Source organism: Acanthopagrus latus, chromosome 7 (assembly GCF_904848185.1).
Source record: "Acanthopagrus latus isolate v.2019 chromosome 7, fAcaLat1.1, whole genome shotgun sequence".
Lineage (NCBI taxonomy): Eukaryota > Metazoa > Chordata > Actinopteri > Spariformes > Sparidae > Acanthopagrus > Acanthopagrus latus.
In genome coordinates this window covers 28,504,659-28,525,743 of record NC_051045.1, presented here as the reverse complement: position 1 = coordinate 28,525,743, position 21,085 = coordinate 28,504,659, and the positions used below count along the sequence as shown (strand labels likewise).

Genomic DNA, 21,085 nt, shown 5'->3' with positions numbered 1-21,085 from the left:
GTGAGCGGGATATAATAAGAAAATTAATAGTCAAAAGGAGCTGCTGAGCATAAACTGGATCAAGAGAATGTGCAAACGATAAATAAATCACTGTTGAAAGAAGAGCCAGGCATACAGAAAGTGAATAAGTCAGCGCTCCGCGGTGAGGTGCAGCCTGGTTCCAACTCACCCTCGATGATGCTTTCCTCTTGTACTTGTTGGCGAAGTCAAATTTCTCCTTGATCTCGTCAAGGAGCTGCTCTAGACGGGCCTTCTCCTCTTTCCCCGTGTAATCCTGACCCAGGAGAATGTACGCCCTCCAATTGGCCGAGTCGAAGCCCCAATGGCAAGTCCTGTTCTCCTGCGCCTTGTGACTGTGCACCACGAACTTGTGGGTAGGGTACATGAGTCTACAGTCCATGCACTGGATGCACGCAGCGTTGGGGCTGGTGTACAGCTCAGGCACGAACAAGCCCTTGCACTTCCCGAAGCACTCGTGGTAGACTTTGAAGCTCCTCTCGGTGAGCTCCAGCTCAAGCGAGCCTCCGCTCAATTCCTTCTTGCAGCGTGGCGGATAGGCTCCTCCGTAGATCAGGGCGTTGCATAGCCGCTCGGCGTCCGTCTTGGTGATGAGGCCACAGGATGGCGCCGAAAAGGGCAGGATCCCCATGACTTTGAGGATCTCCAGCTGGTCCGCCGTGCACCGCGAGCAGTAGATGTGCAGCTCGTCGCACACTGAGTTGATCTGCTGCAGGGTGAAGTCCCGCAGCACCGTGTTGAGGATCTGCGGCAGGCACAGTCGTTTCTCCCCGCCGACCACAAAGCACGAGATGGTCTCGCCTTCCAGCACCGTCTCGCACCTCTCCGTGGAGCGGTCCGACGGGATGAACAGCGGGCCCGGCATCACCGGCGGCGGCAGATGCTGCAGAACCGGCTCGGGCTCCTTACCGTCCTTCTTGAAGAGGAGCTCATGTTGCCACCGGGCAGAGAAAGCCGCCGGTCCGCCCAGAGAGCTCATAGAGCTGAGGTGAAACTGCTTGAGAGTTTGTTGCAGTCCCGGATGAGGCTGGAAGCTCTGCCGACTTACAGTCTCCATGTTTTTCCTGCAACTTTAGAAGCGTAAATCCTTCTTATCGTCGACCGGGAATCGCGAGTATCTATCCGTTCCCGAACCTGGTAAATCCACGGCGTCCCAGAACTAACCAAAATTACGAAGTGCTTCATCAAACATCCAGTGAAGTCCTCGACGGCGAGTTTTACTGTTTTATTCCCGTGACAACTGAGTGAGAACCGGCCAGTCGCTCCCTGTAGCGGGTCGCAGGCTGTCCATATCTGAATAAACGGCCGTCCAAAACTCCAGAGAAGCGAAAAAGTTCCGTTTGACAGGCTCCAAAACGAAGTAGGCGAAAATGAAACAAAAGCGGGAGTTGTGAGTCGATACAGCTCGATACAGAAATCCTTATTTGAGGCTCTTTCCGCTGTCGAGGACTTCAGCGATCCGCTCCGTCTGCCCCCGCAGTTCACTCTGACTGTATGGAGATGAGAAGTCTGAGAGCCAGCCTGCTCGCCCCCCCCCCCCCCCCCCCCCCCCCCTTCCTCCTCCTCTCTCTCTCGCTCTCTCGCTCTCTTTCTCTCTCTCTCTCTCTCCCTCGCGCTCCGTCTAGGTCTCTCTCGCTCTCCCCATCCCTCCCCTCCCCTCCCCCTGTGTTTGTGTGTCTGGCTCAGTCATTGTATCGCAGCCAAGAATGTGAGTGACTCTGCAGGCAGGCTGGGCTCTTCCAGGAACAAGCCATCACCCCCTACTGCCCTGCAAGAGAGCAGGGAGGAGAGGGGGAGACTGATGCTACGTTCAAGTCGCGTGTGAGCACTGGACGATCATTTTTAAACTTCGCTACAGTTAATTCTGGAGACGTAGAATGTGCTGTTTACAGTCCATGCTGCTTTATTCTTATACTTATTTATTCTTAACTCGAATTCAGGGGGAAATGATGAGGCAACCACCACTGTGCTACTTCTATCTGACAGCAAATTAAGATTTTACATAAAAAAATATGTAACTATAAATAAAATAGAACGAAAAAAATACTTAAATACTTGTCTGAATACATCACTGCCCGAGAAAGTGTGCATTTGCTGCCAAAACAGAAATGTAGTGATAAACCAAAGCGTTCATATGGTAGTGTTCGGATCAAAACGAGGGCATGTAGGCATCTCAACATCTTGTATTAGACTACTTTTTTTGTATTGACTGTATCTGGAATCCACATGAAGTCTTCTACACGTCGGCGTCTGAAGTGTGCTCAATCACCGGCTGAAACATGAGGTGGACAGGATTTCTACATAATAACCTCATATTTACCATCTTTCCTATGGGCCATGAATGTAGCAGAAGAATAGAGAATCCTTTGCTACGGGCTTTAAGAGAGAAAAAAAGCCAAGAGACGATGGGTGGTGTTTTGCGAGACATGACAAATTTAGCTTTGGAAGAGGAAACGCAAATTCTATGACTGACTGCGGTTTATTTATTTCCCTTCTGCTTGAATGTGTTAAAACTGTTTGGCAAGTATGGTCGAGTAAACAACTTTCATGTGTTGTAGACCTTGAGAGACAATCTCATTAATGAAATGAAGAGAAGACTTCTTTTCTTTTCTTTTCTTTTCTTTTCTTTTCTTTTCTTTTCTTTTCTTTTCTTTTCTTGTCTTGTCTTGTCTCTCTTTCAGCTAGAATTTGGTATTGGCATCAAATCACCACAAACACAAGTAAGTATATCTTTGTAAGTCTCAAAACCAGAGGGTATTTTCCTTTCATTTCTATTCATTTTATGCTTACCAAAATAACTCAGTTTAATGTATAAAGGCAGGCCTTTATGTATTCTTAAATCTGACACTTCTGACACCATATATCTGTAAATTTAATGTAAAAGTTTCTGTAAAGGAGAAGTCATATATTTTTGATTATTTCTCAAAAGGAGTGAGTCAACCTTGGGAGGTCTCAGGGCAAGTTCAACTCCAACACTGATGAGTTTGCTGTTCCTGTGGCGTCCCCTAGCCAAACACTGCTGTAACTGCAAGAAGGGGGGTGGGGGGCAAGACCTGGAAGGATCCTCAGTTGAAGGCCAGAACAGTCTGAAAGAAAACTGGTGATTATGCATATATGAAATAGACAGAAAAAAGTGCAGGTTGGTAATGATACTCAAATAAAAAGTGGAAGAGTGCAAACATGCTTTAATGCTCAGTATGCGGACAAATACAGGTGTGTGGCATGATGAACACAGAAAAGCTTGGATCAGCAGCTATCAACTGCAACGCGCCTCAACTTGGCACTCGTCCTCAGACAAGAAGCTTTTGCTGATGTGTCTCTGCAAATGGAGAAAGAAGAAGGATTGACACAATGAATACGCCATAGAACAAACCATACATACGTACATACTTACCATGCAAATCTTTGAAGAAATATGTTGGTTCGCAGACTAGACTTATTGACATCAGTCAGACAGATTTAAATTTTTGGTGAACTGTTGCAAATGAGTGAAATGAGCAAAAGGAAGTGATAAAGACAGTCAAAGTGAAAATACATAACATTCAACAATATATTCACACAGTATATAGAGGGATACGGTATGTGTTGTTATACATAGACAGACAACAGAGGTTCAGATGAAAAACAAGATACCTAGTTGCTCATTGAATCAATAAGGGGATGCTGTGATGAGTTCAGTGGCCCAAAACCTTAAGTTCCTGGAAGGTTGTCAGGGTGGAATGAAATGCCTGATGATTAAACAGTTTAGGGCAGGGACACTCACTGGCATTTATGACCCCCTCAGAGATGGATATAGTGAGGGCAGATTATGGTTCACCAATAACTGGTTCAAACTGAACAATGTCCACAAGGCTGCTGTCCTGTTGGTGGTGAAAGAGAGTCAATGGTGCCATAGCTTGTTTCGGTTGGTTTGGTCTGCGCTTTTTCTGTCTTGAGTGTGGTAATGGGTTTATCCATGAAGGTTTTGTGTGGTTGTTTAATTCTATTGGACAAAGGGGAGTACTGTAAGCCGTGTGATTAGTTGTGGGTTTAGGAGTGGGCTGCAACAATAGAACTGTCTCGGAGGATGCCTCCCACTTTTTTGATTAATTTCCCTTTTTTATTCAAACTACAAGATTAATGGTGAGTATGCAATACACGATTGTGTAATTACATTTTTGTTGTAATTCCCTGAGTTACATGAACACACACAAAAAACTATACAGCCTCATTTAGAAATAATATTCGAGTCAAAAAAATAAACTATTGATGGTGGAGTGTTGAGGATGTGCTCAGGAGTCACATAGCCTGGGTAGAGAAGCTGTTCTGTGGTCTGGTGGTATGGCAGCAGATACTTCTGTGTCTGTTGTCAGATGGCAGCAGGTTGAACAGTCTGTGGCTGTGGGTGTTTTCTTTTAGTATCTTTGGGCTCTGTGCAGACATCTCACTCCACTGATGTCACTGATGGTCTGTATGGTACTAGTGAGGTTCTGTGCAGTTTCAATAACCTGCTGTAAAGTCTCCCTGTCTTGCACCATGCACAAAGCACACCAGTTTGTGATGATGTGATGTTTGGATCTGTTTTAAGTCTAATACCTCAGTATATTAATGCACTGAGTAGTGACCCACAAAGAGTTATTGTGCAGTGGTCATTGATGGTGATCTGGTGTTGAAGCCGCATAGTTGGTCTTTATCCCACCAGCAGGCAGATACTATGAGTGACCTTTTCTGAGGGGGACCAGAGCCTCGGCTGGGCTTATCAGTCTGGCATGGAGTCACCCTTAGAGCCAGCACTGAGCCCTGGCAGCTACACACTGGATGTTGGCGTTGGCCTACAGTACCACTCTGGCAAACTATATTGCTGTTTGTGTGTGCACATCAAGTGGCAATGGATACAAGTGAGATACCAAGCCTGTGCTTCCTTCAGGGATCTCATCCTATCGAGGCCAAAGCTGCGAGACAGTAAGGAATGTATGCCAAGCCTTGTTTTCACTGATTCATAACGCAGCCAACATAATGTGCTTGTCCTCTTTGTATTCTTTTTTTCTTTTTTTTACCCCAAAGAGCTCTTCTGTGCCCATCATGTACTTGGAGTTTTTTAGGTGCTGCTCAGAAGCAAACACGTTGTTTGAAGCACACTGAGGCTTTGAGGCATTCTCTTCATTAAAGTGCCACCCAACAAAATGTTACTTTGAGACTGTATGAACAAACAACCTTCTACACACTGAACCAATCTTTTACAGAAGCAAGGTCACACTAGAGAATTTCTGGAGGGGTGTTGCTAAAATTAGAACAGGGAATTTCTGACTTTTGACTAGTTTTAATTCACTTTCCGCAGAGCCACATTTACACTTTCTCCCCTGCTTTCAGTCTTGTAAGATGGTGTGTCGGTTAGGACACAAGAAGGAAGAAGACCAGCGTCTCTTCAAGGTGGTGGGGCTTTATTTTGACACTCAAAGGATCGTACACACACAGGTGTACACAGTTCTGAAATAATAACAAATAATAATAAACAATATTATTTCCACCTTATTCAGGTATTTCACATTTTAACAATAAACACAAATTATACACCATTATCTGCTGTGTATACATCCAAATTTATCCACAAATGATCAAATACATACATATTAAGACAAACACAAGGTGCATGGGTCTATACTGCCCTCTGCTGGCTAAATAAGGGACACAGGACACAGGACAGCACCATAGCTCTCAACGAGCAATTAAGGGTCAGAACAAGAACAACATTTATAAAACAACTAAGCATGAACAACTCACAGCTGAAGGATATCACACCCTACAAGGTGAGGATAACCGACACGACAACTAGAAACACAAACATCACTGCCGACACGTTTAACGAGTTAATGAGGCAGTACTACAATATGAACAGTACTTTCTTCAGTCACTACAACCCAGACCATCAACATAAGCATACCTCCACACCACATGTCAACAAACACAGGCAGGTCTCAAGTCTTCAGTATTCCAGGAACATGAACTCTCAAAGGGAAAACGAACTTAGTCAGCATGGCTGCTGGCTATTGTTCTTTTTAGCTCCTGTGAGCTGTGCTGTTGGCAGGAGGGTCTATAGGTGCATTTAAAAAAAAAAAAGCCTTTTATACAGCCACCCCCAAATGTGCATGGCTTATTTGCATCAAACGAAAGGCTTAGTCAGTCTTAGGGGGTTTAGAGGTCAGAGGAAGATCATCCTCTGCAGAAGGGAGGGCTGGTAGCCTCACTAACTGGGCTACTGGCCGTGTTAAGATGTGACCTTTAATGTTGACATCAGCTGATCTGACACAATCATCATCACTGCGATGGACCTTGACCACATGCCCAATCGGCAACTGGGCCCGTGGCAGCTGGGGTTCCACCAACATAATGACTGGTTTGTCTTGTAGATCAGGTGGAGAAGACCGCCATCTCTGTCTCGTCTGAAGACCAGGTAGGTATTACCTTTTGAACCGGGACCAGAATTGGTCCGCTAGGACCTGTGAATGTGGCCAGCACCTGCAGCTCAAGATCTCAGTGTCTGGATACACCACTTGAGGGAGCGAGCCATCAGGCCACCCCATGAGCAGACTGTGTGGTGTCACTGGATCTACATCCGTGACGTCAGCAGATACATAGCCCAGTGGTTTTGAGTTGAGAATGGCCTCCACTTCCAGGAGCACGGTGAGTAGCATTTCTTCAGGAACTGGTTGGGATCTGACACATGTGTAAAGTGCTGACTTGACTGACCCAATCCCGCTCTCATACTCCACCGAAGTGGGGAGCAGCAGGAGGGTGAAAGTGGAACTTGATCTTCTGACGGACAAGCCATTGCTGCAACACTGGAACCATGTTCTCAAAGGCTTCCCTGAGTTCACGTCCAGCCCCTTTGAAATTAGTTTCTTGGTCTGACCACAGTTCAGCAGGAGTTCCTCTTCTGGCAATGAACCGCCTCAATGTCAAATAGGCATCAGAATCCATATTCTTGAGGAGATCAGGATGTACGGCTCTGGTCGTTAAACACTTAAAGATGATTCCCCAGCGTTTCTCTTGACATCTGCCTACTGTCATCACTGGTCCAAAACAATCCACGCCAGTGGAGTAAAAGGCATTTTTTTTAGTCTGAGGCAAGCATCAGGTAGGTCAGCCATCCTTGGAATAGAAGGCTGGCCCCTCCAACGTTGACACTCAGCACAGGCCCATTGCTGCTTACGAACTGCCTCTCACCCTCTTAGGATCCAGAATGATCTCCGCAGCTCTGAAAAAACTCACTCTGGACCTGGGTGATCTTGATCACTGTCATACTTCTGGATGAGCAGATGTGTCACTGGATGAGTGGCATCAAGAACAACAGGATGTAGGGGGGCGTCAACATCCTCCAACCATCTGAGCTGACCACCCACTCTTATTAGGCCAGAGGTTGAATCGAGGACAGATGCTAAGGTGAGTAGGCAACTTGAGGGGGACACGGGTTTCTCTGTAGCAAGGAGCTTGTAGTCCTCAGGAAAGGACTGCTTCTGAGATCTCAGTACGTTTTCTTTTTCTGCTTGCTGATAATCCTCAGCTGTGAAGAGGGTACTAGAGGAGGTCGCTCCTTGGAGCTCTTTGACCGTGTCATCCATGAGTCCTTGCCAAGAACTATATCTTTGATCATCTGGGCCACAATCAGTAGGTGAGGTGATTGTAGCCCTACAAAAGGCAGCCTTTCGGAGTGCTGCTCGATCCTCTAGAGGTTCAGCGCTAGGCCTCTCTGGCCAGCTGTCTGGACTTTGCAGCAGGAAAGGGGGTCCCTGGGACAATCTGTTAGGATCCTTAAGCTCTTGCAGAGCTTTACCTCTTGTTAGGTTATCTGCAGGATTTTGGTCGGAGTCCACATAGCGCAATCCTCCCTCAGCTCCTGTATCTCGGCCACTCTTGCCCCAACGAACACCTTGAAGTGGCAGGACTGGGAATGGAGCCAGGTATGCACCATAGTAGAGTCAGACCACAGAGTGGTGTGTGCCACTTCCAAGGTGCGTTCCTTGGCGAGGAGACTGCTTAGTTGTGCTGCAGTTCAAGGCATGGAATGGAATGCACGTGTTTGGGAGCTACTCTGAAACAAGCAAGGATGAAAGAAAGGTGAATCTGGCCCTCTTCAGTCTCTGTCCTCAGGTAGGCTATGGCTCCGTAGGCCTGTTCAGAAGTGTCAGCCAAGATGTGCGCTTCATTGGTGACAGCCCCGATGTCAAGGTCTGTTGGCATGTATGCTCAAGGAAAGGTAAGGAGAGGTAAGAACTGAAGCTCATCCTCCCAGTTGGACCAGGCTTGAAGCAGAGCTGCAAGTAAATTATCCCATTATGGGTTATCCCAACCTCGCTGCTTATCTCACAGTTATCAGATGATGATCTTCGCCCTGGTGGATAAAGGTAGGAGGTTAACCTAAAGGGTCATATTGGGACACCAGGACTCTGTAGATGGCCCTCAGGGTCATAACATCGTATGACACTGGCCTGTGCTTGTAGCTCAGGGAGTCTCTGTCCCAGTTCCAGCTGAGACCCAGGGTGGATTCTTGAGGGTTGGCCTTGTCCTGTGCCAACCACAGGTCTAGCCTCTGCGATCAAGCCTCTTTTAGCAGGTGATCCAGGACACTAGGCTCATTACAGGCCCACGGTCTCAGCTTGAAGCCTGCCAAAGACAGAAGATCCCTAAGGCGATTTACCAGCTGCCTGGCTTCCTCTGGGGTACGCACATGCTGTAGGCAGTTATCAACGTAGAAGCAATGGTCAACGGAGAACCTCAGGATGTCTTCCGGCTGACAATGATCGGTAACATGGCGCTGCAGTGCATACGTAGCACAACAGGGGCTACAGGTTGTGCCGAAGGGAAGGACCTGCCACTCAAATACTCTTGGGGGCTCATCCACTTTCAGGTCATGCCACAGGAACCTCAGTAGAGGGCGATCTTCTGGAAGAAGGTGGATCTGATGAAACATCCCCTTGATGTCTCCCCTTACTGCGATGGGGTGCTCCCGGAACCTCAGTAAGACGCCCACTAAGGAAGCTCCAAGGGTGGGGCCAGGCAGTAAGTACTGGTTTAGAGTTTGCCCAAGGTATTGGTGAGAGCAGTTGAAGATGAGCCGATATTCCCCATTGTGAGCAACTAGGTGATGGAGAATGTACCAACACTCTTTAGGTGGTTTCTCTTGGATGACCTCTTGCACCGTACATTCTCCAATGAGCTTCTGCATCTCAGCTCTGTAGATAGCTGCTCGCTCAGGATCTTTCAGGAGCTGCCGCTCCATACTTCGCAGAAGAGCTATAACTGACTCCTTAGGTGCCTGCAAAGGGGGTATGGCTGTATGACATAGTAGGGGGGTTGCATATCTCCTCAATCTGTCAAGCAGTGCTACTGCTTGTTAGTTCTGTTTGGACCAGGTCACTTCTCTTTCTGGTCGGTGAGGTACAGTGTCCATTCGCCAGAGCCTCTCAATATGGCAGTACAGTGCATCCATCGGTGGTTGGAGGGAGGTAAAGAGACACTGCACAGAGTCAGCTGGCCACTTCATGGAACGAACGGGACCTTGGAGGGTCCATCCCAACCGGGTATGGGCTGCTGCAGGGCCACCGGGTGGTCCAAGTCTGAGTGGTTTTACAGGTGTTATGAGTAGGGATGGATAGCATTAGGATTTTATCAATACCAATACTGATACCGATACTCCTTATCAGTGGCAATACTTATCAATACTCTTATCAATACTACAACATGTAATTTTGTGTAAAAAAATAAAGACTTTACAAGATGTTAAAAGATTAAACCTTCTTTTTATTAACACAAGATAATAAAAAAAAAGCTTCAACAGAACAGAAACTGCGCAATTAATACTCCTAAAGTTAATGCAGCCGGTGGGGTTGACCAGCCGCAATGCAGCGGACAGTATCCAGTGGAAATTCAGAGTAAGCAACATCACCAAACACTTGGAGTGTGTACATAGTATGAAGATATAGGAGTGCAGTGTGTTTGATTGCTGTAACAAAGTAAAGTTCGCAGCCAAGGCATGGTGTTTGTTGTTAAGTTTGTAGTCATTACTGTTGGCTAGACGTTCAAAAACCATTCATATCACAAGCCAATAAAAAATCATTTTAAAAAAAGTAAAATAAAAAAAAAAGTACCAATAACAGTACCGTTTGCCCAGAATCTTAACGACCCAATTAGGAGCCGGTACCAAAAAGTACCAGTCCTCGGTATACATCCCTATTATGAAATGTGACTGATCAGAGCCGATTAGGAGCAATGGATTGGCATCCTTCAAGGCAGGTATAGGAAGACCATGGAGGTGTTAATACTTCTTCTGAAGTTGTTTAATGGAGTAAGTATGTTGGGCTAAGCTGAGGCAGCTAGCTGTGAAGGCACCATTGATCTTATAGTTGACTTTAGAGCTTGCAGCTGGAGAAACATGGAAGGATATCTTATGTCCTTGGAGTACCTGGATGTCCTGCTGGACCGTCCACAGAGAAAGATCTTCTGGGGCACCCTTTATTCCCAGTGATTGCTGAACACAGGGACAACCTTCAACATGACTCAATTGCTAGCTCCGTGTTGGTCGAGGTAGAGGGAGTCAGAGGCAGAACTAGTCAGGCAGCTCTCTTCCTTCTTTGCTGCCTCCTTATTGTTTTGCTTAGGCCTCTGATTTATCTCATGAAGGGCTAGGAGGTGCTTCCTTTGACACAGAGTTTCTTCTAGGTGCACTGAACTGCTTGTTGGTTCGGCGCACAGCGCCAGCACCACTTGTTAACTTGAATAGACTCCTTGAGCTGCTCTTTAGAGAGTTCAGCGACCTCACTGCACTGACTGAGGTAATGTTCACCACTCTGGCAATAGGCACAATAGGCCTTCCCCATAGGTTTCTTCTGCTCAGAACTTGGCTTGGGTCCAGAAACGTCCCTGGATGATTCTCCGATGTCATGTAGAACTGTCACCATCTGTTTCCCAGGGCGAATATCCGATCTAGGAGGCTGTCTTTCCCTCTTGGTTCTTACACTGACTTGACTGTCAAAGCTCAGGCACCAGGACTCTTAACTGAGCCATTCTGACAGATCATGGAGGGTGTGTGAGGTAGAGGTAAGATCGGGCCTAAAAAATCCAGCCCGACCCGACCCAGGCCCGCAGGCATTAAAGCCCGACCCAGCCCGAGCCCGACCAATTAACTTGATTTGCAGGCCCGAGCCCGAAGCAAACCCGAAATTTCAATTCATCCCATAGTATTTTACGTTCACGAAATGTCCGCAAAGCCGTGCGCAAAGCGTGCTCTTGCTCTGCGCCTCCTGTTTAGTAGTAGTTATATAGCAATTACCTTACAGTGCCGCCTTCTCTGTTTTATCAAAATTATTTATTTACAACAAGTATTCCTTAGTTTAGTATCCACACATCGTTTTAGTATACATTTTTATAAACATATATTTATTTAAAAAAAAGTCAGCGAGAGAGAAGCCCGAGCCCGACCCGACCCGAACGTAATGATTGACATTTTAGGCCCGACCCGACCCGAATTTCGGGCCGGGTCGGGGTCGGGCTCGGGCTCGGGCTCGGGCTCGGGCTAAAGATCTTACCTCTAGTGTGAGGTCCCAGATTGCTTGAACCGATGGCGATGTAAGTCAGCTCTTTGTTCTGCTGGCAACTTGGTCAGGAGACAAGCTACATGAGAACCGCAATTGAGTTCAATCTCTCCCTCTGGGCCAAAGGTCTTGAGAAAACCCACTAAGGATTGGATCTGAAGAGAGAACCTCTGAAATGCTGCCCAGTCACCACGTCTGATTTCAGGGGCTTCTAGGACACTAGCTATCTTCTCCAAAGCTAGTTGATGAGGCTGGCCAAATCTGTTGTACAAAGCTCTTATTGTGTCGGTGTAGGGGGTGGGGGAATTTAGATAAGCATCGGCTATTGGCTTAGCTTCCTCCGACTTCAAATGATCCATGAGGATCTGGTACCTGAGGAGTTCTGTAGAATCTGGTGGGAGTAAATTCTCAGAGGCAAGGCGAAGTCTAGCGAACTCACTGGGGTGTGGCTGGATAAACTTGGGGATTGTAGGTCTGCGGCCTCTATACAGTAGCTCTGACACGGGAGCCTGTACAGGGTGGTGGGGAGAGAGCTGGGTGATGCCCTGGTGACCATCGGGGGAGGGGCTGCTCTTGGCAGTACTGGGGGTCTTGAATCTGTGTAGACAGGAGCGAGGTAAGAAAGTGGCTGAGGGGGCTGTGATGGAGGATAAGGCATGGTCCCATTATATGGTGCAGGGGGCACAAACTGATGAGGCTGTGAGGCGAACATAGAGGATGACTTGGCTGGGTTTGGGAAACTGTGAGGAAGATGATTCTGTTGTTTGTCTAGTTGCCCCTGGTTGAGATCACTCATACCTATAGGCAGGTCATCCTCAGTTCCAGGCCAGGGTGGAGGAGCAGGCCAGTCCTCCTCATCTTCTTCCTCAGGATGTGGTGAAAGGGGATTGGGCTGGGCTGCAGCACTGGCTCCTACAGGTCTGCAGCTGCTGTGACTTGAGGCTGAGTTCACAGACCATTCAATATCCTCCCTCAGTGAGCGGGATACGCTTATTAGCTCCTTTAGCTCCCTCCGTGCCTCATAGAGTTCCTTTAAGGTAGACTGGAAAGTCTGTTGGCATCTGGCCACATCTTGAATGCTGTATCTGGCTCGAAGGACCAATGTTAGGGAGGTAATGAACTAATGCTGATTCTTTTAGGCGATAACAGCATCCAAGATGGTGTGTCAGTTACGACACAAGAAGGTAGAAGACCAACGTCTCTTCAAGGTGATGGGGCTTTATTTTGACACTTAAGGCCCCCACACACAACCCAGATGTCCAACTCTCTTATCCGACCACTCTCTGAACGCTCCGTTGCCTCTTGTCTGACCCATTCGGCAGAAAAGTTGCTTTGAAACACACCGCTTTGACGTGCTGCCTACTGCACAGTAGCGTGTACGTTCTGTGCTTGTGCGAGATGTAATAAGCGGGTGGCGCTCATGTTGTGAGTTGTAAACGAGAGGCTTATGCACGCGACTCTCTTTACATTTGATCAAAATGAAACTTAACTATTTCAGATAAAAACAGCTGCATACTAAACATGCAGCGAGGCATTACCAAACAAACACAATTCATTTGTCCTGAATGGACATAACAACTAGTCTCATGCCAGTACTGCAAAGCATGACAACGGGGAATGACCGAACGGAGTGCGTAGAAAACCAATGTGCACACAGTATTCCGACCCTCCCACACATCGCACTGATTCGCTAGCACACCGCCAATCAGAGAATCCAATGGCTCAGACGTCCGACGGCCCTCCTCCTCAGACTTTGCATGTTCAGTCAGTGCAGACAGCGAACGCACAGCTCCAAAAGCTTCCAACGTAGCTGAACACACCAAACATATTTGTTCCCGACCTCGTCCGAGACTCTCCAAACGCTTCAGACATCCAACGGCTGGGCCGGTGTGTTCCTGCCTTTAAAGGGTCGCACACACACGGGTGTACACAGTTCTGAAATAATAACAAATAAGAATAAACAATATTATTTCCACCTTATTCATGTATTTCACATATTAACGATAAACATAAATTATACACCATTTATCTGCTGTGTATACATCCAAATTTATCCACAAATGATCAAATGCATACATATTCAGACAAACGTGAGGTGCATGGGTCTACACTGCTCTCTGCTGGCTAAATGAGGGAGACAGGACACACAGATGGCACACATGTTGCCTCTCAATGAGCAATTAAGGATTAGAACAAGAACAACATTCATAAAACAACTGAGCATGAACAACTCACAGGTGAAGGATATCACACTGTACCTTTAACAAGGTGAGGATAACTGACACAACAAGTAGAAACACACACATCAGTGCTGACACGTTTAATGAGTTAACAAGGCAATAAAGTACTAACATATGAACAATACTAACTTTCTTCATTCACTCGAACCCCGAGCATCAACACAAGCACACCTCATACCACACGTCAACAAACACAGGCAGGTCTTAAGTCTTCAATATTCCAGGAACATGAACTCTCAAAGGGAAAAGGAACTTAGTTAGCTATTGTTATTATGCCGGCTATTGTTCTTTTTAGCTCCTGTTAGCTGTGCTTTTGGCAGGAGGGGCTATAGGCACATTTCAAAATAAAAGCCTTTTATTCAGGTGTAATATGTAAGACTTTCAGTCAGAAACATTAAAAATTAACCAACATAATCAACAAAATGTAAAGAAATAACAATTTTGAGGTGAGGGTGCTGATGCTTCTTTTGTCCACAGAGGTTGCCAGAACCAACAAAAAAAAGTCCCTGTGTTATCGCTGTTGGGGCCGGTGTCACAAAGACAGCGTTAGCAACATGACTACCAGTTGCAGCCTGGTCACTGTCTGTAGCAAAAAACAACCAAATTATCACAACCTAGAATTCTAATTTGACTTAGAAATTCTGATCTAGTAGAAAGATTTGCCCTCTACACCATCTGCAGGATCTGGTCTTTCCTCACAAAGGACACAACTCCTGGTCCAAGCCCTGGTCATCTCCCACCTGGACTACTGCAACTCGATCTTGGCTGGACTCCTAGGCTCTGTGACTAAATTGTTGCAGCGTATCCAGAACACTGCAGCATGCCTCATTTGCAATCTACCCAAATTCTCCCATGTGACCCTTCTCCTCCATGACCTCCACTGGCTTCCTTTTGCAGCCCACATCCGTGGAATGGAACTGCACCCATCTACCTCCAAACACTCGTCAGACCACACGCCATAGCCATAACATCCAAATCTATTGGAGAATGAATAGCAAAGTGAAAGCGAGGTTTAATAGAATCTATAAAAGAATGGTGTCATTTTTCATTCTGCATGTTGAAGTGTCCTTGGACAAGATACTGAACCCCAAACAGCTCCTGATGTACTGGTCGGCACCTTGCATGGCAGACACCACCATCAGTGTATGAATGTTCGTATGATTTACTGTAAGTCACCTTAGACAAAAGTGTCTGATAAATGCTCTAAAATGTAATAATCTACCAGGATAACCTGAATAATTTTGGCGTTTATACTCATATTGCTCTAATGATGGTATACATTCTCAAGCACTTGGTTTATTTCTTTAACTTAAAAGTTACGGTTGCTGCAACCTCACTTTTATTCTCCTCATCGTCTTCGCCATCACCATGGCAGTGGAGCACAACACAGCACCATGTGGGATGGATGACATAACGTTTCTTTCCAGGCGCCGGACTGCCTTTTCCCAGAGTAGCACACTGTACCAGAGGTCTGGCCCACTGCTCTGCTTTTGTGTTCCTTCCCCTCTGTGGTTGAGGTATAAAAAACGGATTGGCTAATGTCAGCAATTCAAGAGCAGTCCTTCTGCAATACTCATCTTATGGGGCACTGTTTCCAAAAAATGTTCTTACCTTATTTCAGAGTGGCAGGTTTTCCCATAGTTCTGTTTTCCATTCTTTGAAATAATGCTCTCCTCTTTTCTTTCTTTTCCTTTCCTTCCGCTCAGTCCAGCTTTCCCTTGTCTTTTCCATTGCATAATTGTAGCCACTCTCCGTGGGTCCCTCTCTTCTGGCCAACAGCTTAGAAGGCTCAGAAAGTCCCCCAATTATTATGACTTCAACTTTCCACTTTATGTGTGTCCTAGCAGAGGGAGCACAGTATTGTCATTACAGTTGGAATTCTTCTATGATGTAATCTTCTCTCGTGTGCACTGAGTAGAAATCCTTGTGTGAAGTGATATAATATCTTGTGCATTAAAGGTGACTGTTGATGTTGAGGTGATACAATCAAACACCAAACAATACAAGACTCTGTATCACATCCTTTCATAACAAAATCATGCATTTTGCTGAACTTGATTCAAACATTGATTTTTCACTGCTTATATGGTGCTGAGTTGCAGAGGCAGCAGGATAAAGTAGGTTGTCCAGAGGTCCTTACATAGTCGGATTTAGCATTTGAGAGGTAACTCCAAGTTTGACCTTAGGCTGTCAGGGTAACGACAGAGGTTCTCTTTTTACCAGACCAGGACACCATCATAGTAAATCAGGGTGCACCCATAACCTATTCTCTAGTAGGCCATGTTCCAGATAACAGTTCAAAGCTGTGGCGCTTTTACACAACATTAATTATAATGTAATTTGGGTTAAATTTGGCTATCGATAATAATTAATGACTATCAATGATTATTATTAATTATGATAAATATTAAGATGCAGCTGACATTAGATTACCTCAGAAGCACCACCCTTAAAGAAGGTAAAAGATAGCCAATTCAATAATTCACTCTCATCAAAAGGTACTAAACAGTCAGTTTGTAACTCTGATTGATAAGTGACTTAATAACTACAACCAAATAGACAACATGTAGGTTCAAAAGTCTTTTATTTAACACAAAATGAATACACATAATCTAACTAACATGCACTATATACATTGGAAACCAGTCCTTTTCTTTGCAGGGAAAAGGAACTTTAACTTAACTTCAACTTTATTTATTTATATAGCACCTTTCATACATGAATGCTGCCCAAAGTGCTTCACAGAGCAAAATTAAAAAATAACAATAGACAATAATTCAGTGGGTAAAAAGGAGAAATATAAATAAATACAAAGGCATAGAAATAACAACAATTACAAAAGTGCTAAAAGTGGAAGTAAGTATGTACAAGCATGGGGTGAGAAATAATTATGTATACAGCTAAGAGTCACGACATAAGAACAGAATAAATAACATGAAAATAAATAGGAAAAATAAAATGAAAACAAATGACAAAAGGAGCTAAATGACGAGGCACCCTAATTAAAAGTCAGGCTAAAAAGATATGTCTTTTGATGTTGTTTACAAAGAGTGAGTCCCTCAGATCCAGAGGCAGGCTGTTCCAGAGACGAGGGCCATAGTGTCTGAAATCTGACTCCCTATATGTATATGGGGGAGTCATGTGTCATGTCATGTCATTGTCCGAACCGCTTATCCCTTTCCATGGGGTTGCGGGGTGTTGCTGCTGGAGCCAATCCCAGCCTCGTCTCAGGGCGAGGGCAGGGTACTCCCTGGATAAGTCACCAGCTCATCGCAGGGCTCACTAGTGAGCAATGTGGGGTTCAGTGTCTCGCTCAAGGACACTTCGACATGCAGCTCAGCCCTGCCCGGAGCTGGGATTTGAATCAGTGACCTTCCGATCACTAGTCAACCTGCTCTACCCGCTGAGCTACAGCCACCCCTATGGGGGAGTCATGTCCCCATTTATTTCCCAGAAATCTTTGGGACAACCAAGAGGCCGGTTGCTGAGGATCTGAGGAACCTGCTGGGTGCATATCTATGAAGCATCTCAGAGAGATAAGATGGTGCCAGGCCATTTAGTGATTTAAAGACTAGTAAAAAGATCTTAAATTAAATTCTAAGACTAATGGGCAACCAGCTGAAAAAACAAGATCAAAATAGTCTCCCATACCATAATAACACATCTAACCAACGAATTCATTAAAGCTGCAGTCTGGAGTTTTGAGAAAAAAGTGGACTTAGCCAGAATATTTGAATGAGCACAGCTCCCAGGTCCCTCCTTCTTCCTCTCTGCTGCCTGCAGCCCTGTCTTCAAAGTCCCTCCCCACAGAGGAGCCTGCTGTACACGGGCAGGCTTGTAACCACGGTAACAGAGGACACCAGATAACCAAGACGGCACATTCACAAAATCAACCGCTGCCATAGCCTTGTGGTTGAAACATAGAATTAAACATATATCTATGGAGTAAGACAGCTATCATAAAGACGTGTGCATGATTCTAACCATTCATATTTGTAATGTTAAACATCTGTATGTCAATAACATTGTTGTACACAAAATTCTACTGTCATATACGCGAGTCTGATAAATTGTTTGGGTTAGGATTGTTTTCTCCCTCCACCTCTGAAATGACGCTCCAATATTTATCCTTGTTTTCTCTTTCACTTGGTCCAGTTCTTACTTTTTACACTGCTTTTCTTCATCAGTCGTCTTATTTCCTCTCTTTGACGTGGACAATGGTGGGGTATTTTTCAGCTATGTTGTTGTTGTCTGTTCTCTGCCATTGTTTACAGTTTGGGCTTGAACATATATGACAAAGTAAGAGCAAGCACTAAGCCTGCAAGGGGGAGAGGCACTGCCCAGTATGTGCTGCATGAGGGAGGGGCCTGCCAGCAGTATGTGTGAGAGTGATTGACACTTCTCAGACACTCCCCTTTGCTCTGATTGGTTGTATTCAACCGGGAAGGGTTTATTATTGCGAATCAAATTAGGGCCACTGGGTGGAGCCACAGACAGTGGATTTTTACACAGTTCTGTATCTTATTCTACTGTCAGATCATAATGACAATTTTGGCAAATATAACAAAAACATACTTGCAGACTATCATTTTAATGGAATACACAATGTAACTATAGATGTTTCTTGCCCTACTGATAAGCCAGTAGTGTTATAAGCCTGTTGATTTACAATAGATATGCTCTTTCTGCGATTTTTTTTTCAGTTGTCCTTTCTGCATTTGAGCTGCTTTTATCCTGGACTTTGTGTTTCACTTATTCATATTTGTCTAAAATTATAATCAACTTTTTTTTTATTACACTCTGTTGCCAGTAGACTTGTCCATGTTTAGCATTTGTCAATTAATGTGAGCAGGCTTCTGACTTGATCAAACCTGGGTTGATTTATTGAGCTGATAAACCCCTTTATGTGTTTGCCTAGCTTGATTGCCAGTTTAAGGCTTGGCAAAGCCAGATAGCAGAAACATGTCCAGACTAGTGTTGTTTTTGGCGGCCTGTTTTAATTTTAGTTTTAGTCTAGTCTTTGTGTCAAACTGTCATTTTAGTTTTTATTAGTTTTAGTCACGGTTATACTCCTTTTAGTCTAGTCAAGTTTCAGTCGACTAAAAGTCTGAGCATTTTAGTCTTGTTTTGGTCAGAAATATCCATGACTATTTTTGTCCAGTTTTAGTTGACAAAAATTGATGACATTTTTGTCTAGTTTTAGTCAATGGAAATTGTACTTTAGTCTCTTTTCAGTGATGCAATTTCTATCTGTGTACTTGTATTTCATTTACTATGGTGTACCCTCCTTCCGTCTCACCTATAGGCCTATGTCATTTAGTAACAGCAGCACACACATGCACACACACACACGCAAACACACACACGCACAGACAGCTGGCCGATTGTTATGTTTATGGAGAGGGCAATCGTCCTCCTGTCTGTCCTCCCGACTTTCCTACTGACTGTTCCTGATGTTTCTGTCCTAAAAACAGCATCTGTCACCGGCAAAAACTATAACTCACTCGCCCCCATCCCCCTGAATGAGTCAGATAGCGTCCAGTTTACTGATGACGATTGTGTAATTATGTAATTTAGAGTGAAAAATGTAACTTTGTCACTTTCCAGGATGTTTGCGGGGTCACGATCACAAACACACCACATTGTAACAGCATCCATATGTTTATAAACTGTCCGTGGGTTTAGATTGAAGGGGGGACACCGGGGAGACACCAAGTGAGTGGGGATTAAGGAAGTGACGTCGCCTGCATCTGCACAGTGCGACATGAAGCAGCCCCTGAATTGAGACTCAGGAGACAGAAATATTGCAAAAATGATAATAATAGCAAGAAGAAATACCATTAAAACATTTCATCTCATCTCGTTTTGGTCAACAAAAATGAAGAGATATTTTAGTTTTTATTTTGTAAACCACATTTAATCCTGTTTTTATTCGTCAACAATACTGTATTATATGTTTAATGATAGTTTTCGTCACATGACCACCATTTATGCATCTCGTCTCGTTTCTGTCACGTGAGGTTTGTTCACGATGATATTTTGTTATAATTTTCGTTGACAAAAAAGCGACACTTGTCCAGAGTATTTTGGACTGGTTACCTAGTGGCAACAACTTTGGACAAAAACTTTGATGAACTTCCTGCTGATGTTACTTCCAGAGCAGACAATGAAAACATATTATTTTCAGTATTTTCTTGGTGACTTTGATTGATTTTTACCTGCTAACGAATTGCTCTGTTGAGTAGACAGTGGCTTACATCACATTCCTTAGATCACTATTGTTATTTTTCAGCAACAGTAGTAAAGTCACCTGCAGGACAGCAGAGTACAGTTCCTGCTTATGTTTTTAGAATGATTTGATGTTTGAGCTTGCACCAGCTATGAAAAAAATAGTCACAGTCATTTTCCAATTGTATTGTCACAAAAAAAATATCATGTATGTGAAAATATTTTTTCTCCCGGATAATAAACTAAATGGTTTTGTGTCCACTGCACAATAATGATAGTTCTCACCTATTTTTTCATGTAAGTGATGAGACTGTTTCATCTCTCTAAGTATTTATAGCAGTGGCATTATTGTGAAAATGAAAATGTACCTAAATATGACAAACTAAATGCTTGATTTCCCACCCCACCATCAGTTAATTAATGTTAGCAGATGATAATAATACATGGCCAACTGCAGAGATACAACCTTACAACCTTATTTGTTATGACGTGACATGAATGTTGTGAATGTCATAAATAAAAAAACACGTGGTATATACATTTACCTTATCTGTTTTTATGTCTCTGATGTGTGTTCACATGATTGGTTAATCAATGTAATAGTGCCACCTGATTGGATTGATATTATTATAAGGTGGAGGAAACATAACCTGTTTGTCATCTGTCACACCCACTCCACCTGCACACAGCAAACTGCAGCGAGTTAGCTGCACAGAGGGCAGCTGTAAAGCCCGGGTTATCAGCCAAATTATGTTCATGTTTTCACGTGAAGTACTCTAAAGAATGACTAGTGAAGGCAGGTTCTGAAGAACTTGTTGTTGAGAATGCTGCCTGCTGAGAAGCTTAAGCCAAATGCGCATTGCTGTCTGTGAAAACGTTGGAAAATGTCAAGAATATATGAAAAGTGTGGAATATTATAAGGTTTTTGAAGAGCTGATGCCAAATGCACATGCCTCCAGCATTCACAGCCAAAAAATGATATGAATAACTCAGGGGATAGCGCATGAAGAATAGCTTTTCTGATTGGCTAAA

General features: G+C 44.5%; 1 protein-coding gene across 1 annotated transcript in view; it reads right to left on the bottom strand.

The window, feature by feature from the left end:
* skia (v-ski avian sarcoma viral oncogene homolog a) overlaps positions 1-1,539 on the bottom strand; it is an 85,636-nt gene extending 84,097 nt beyond the window's left edge. The window contains exon 1 of the mRNA XM_037104450.1: positions 170-1,539. Within this exon, the coding sequence (XP_036960345.1) occupies positions 170-1,075 (906 nt within the window). The 5' untranslated portion in view covers positions 1,076-1,539. The remainder of the gene's footprint in view (positions 1-169) is intronic.
* Positions 1,540-21,085: the final 19,546 nt, after the last annotated feature.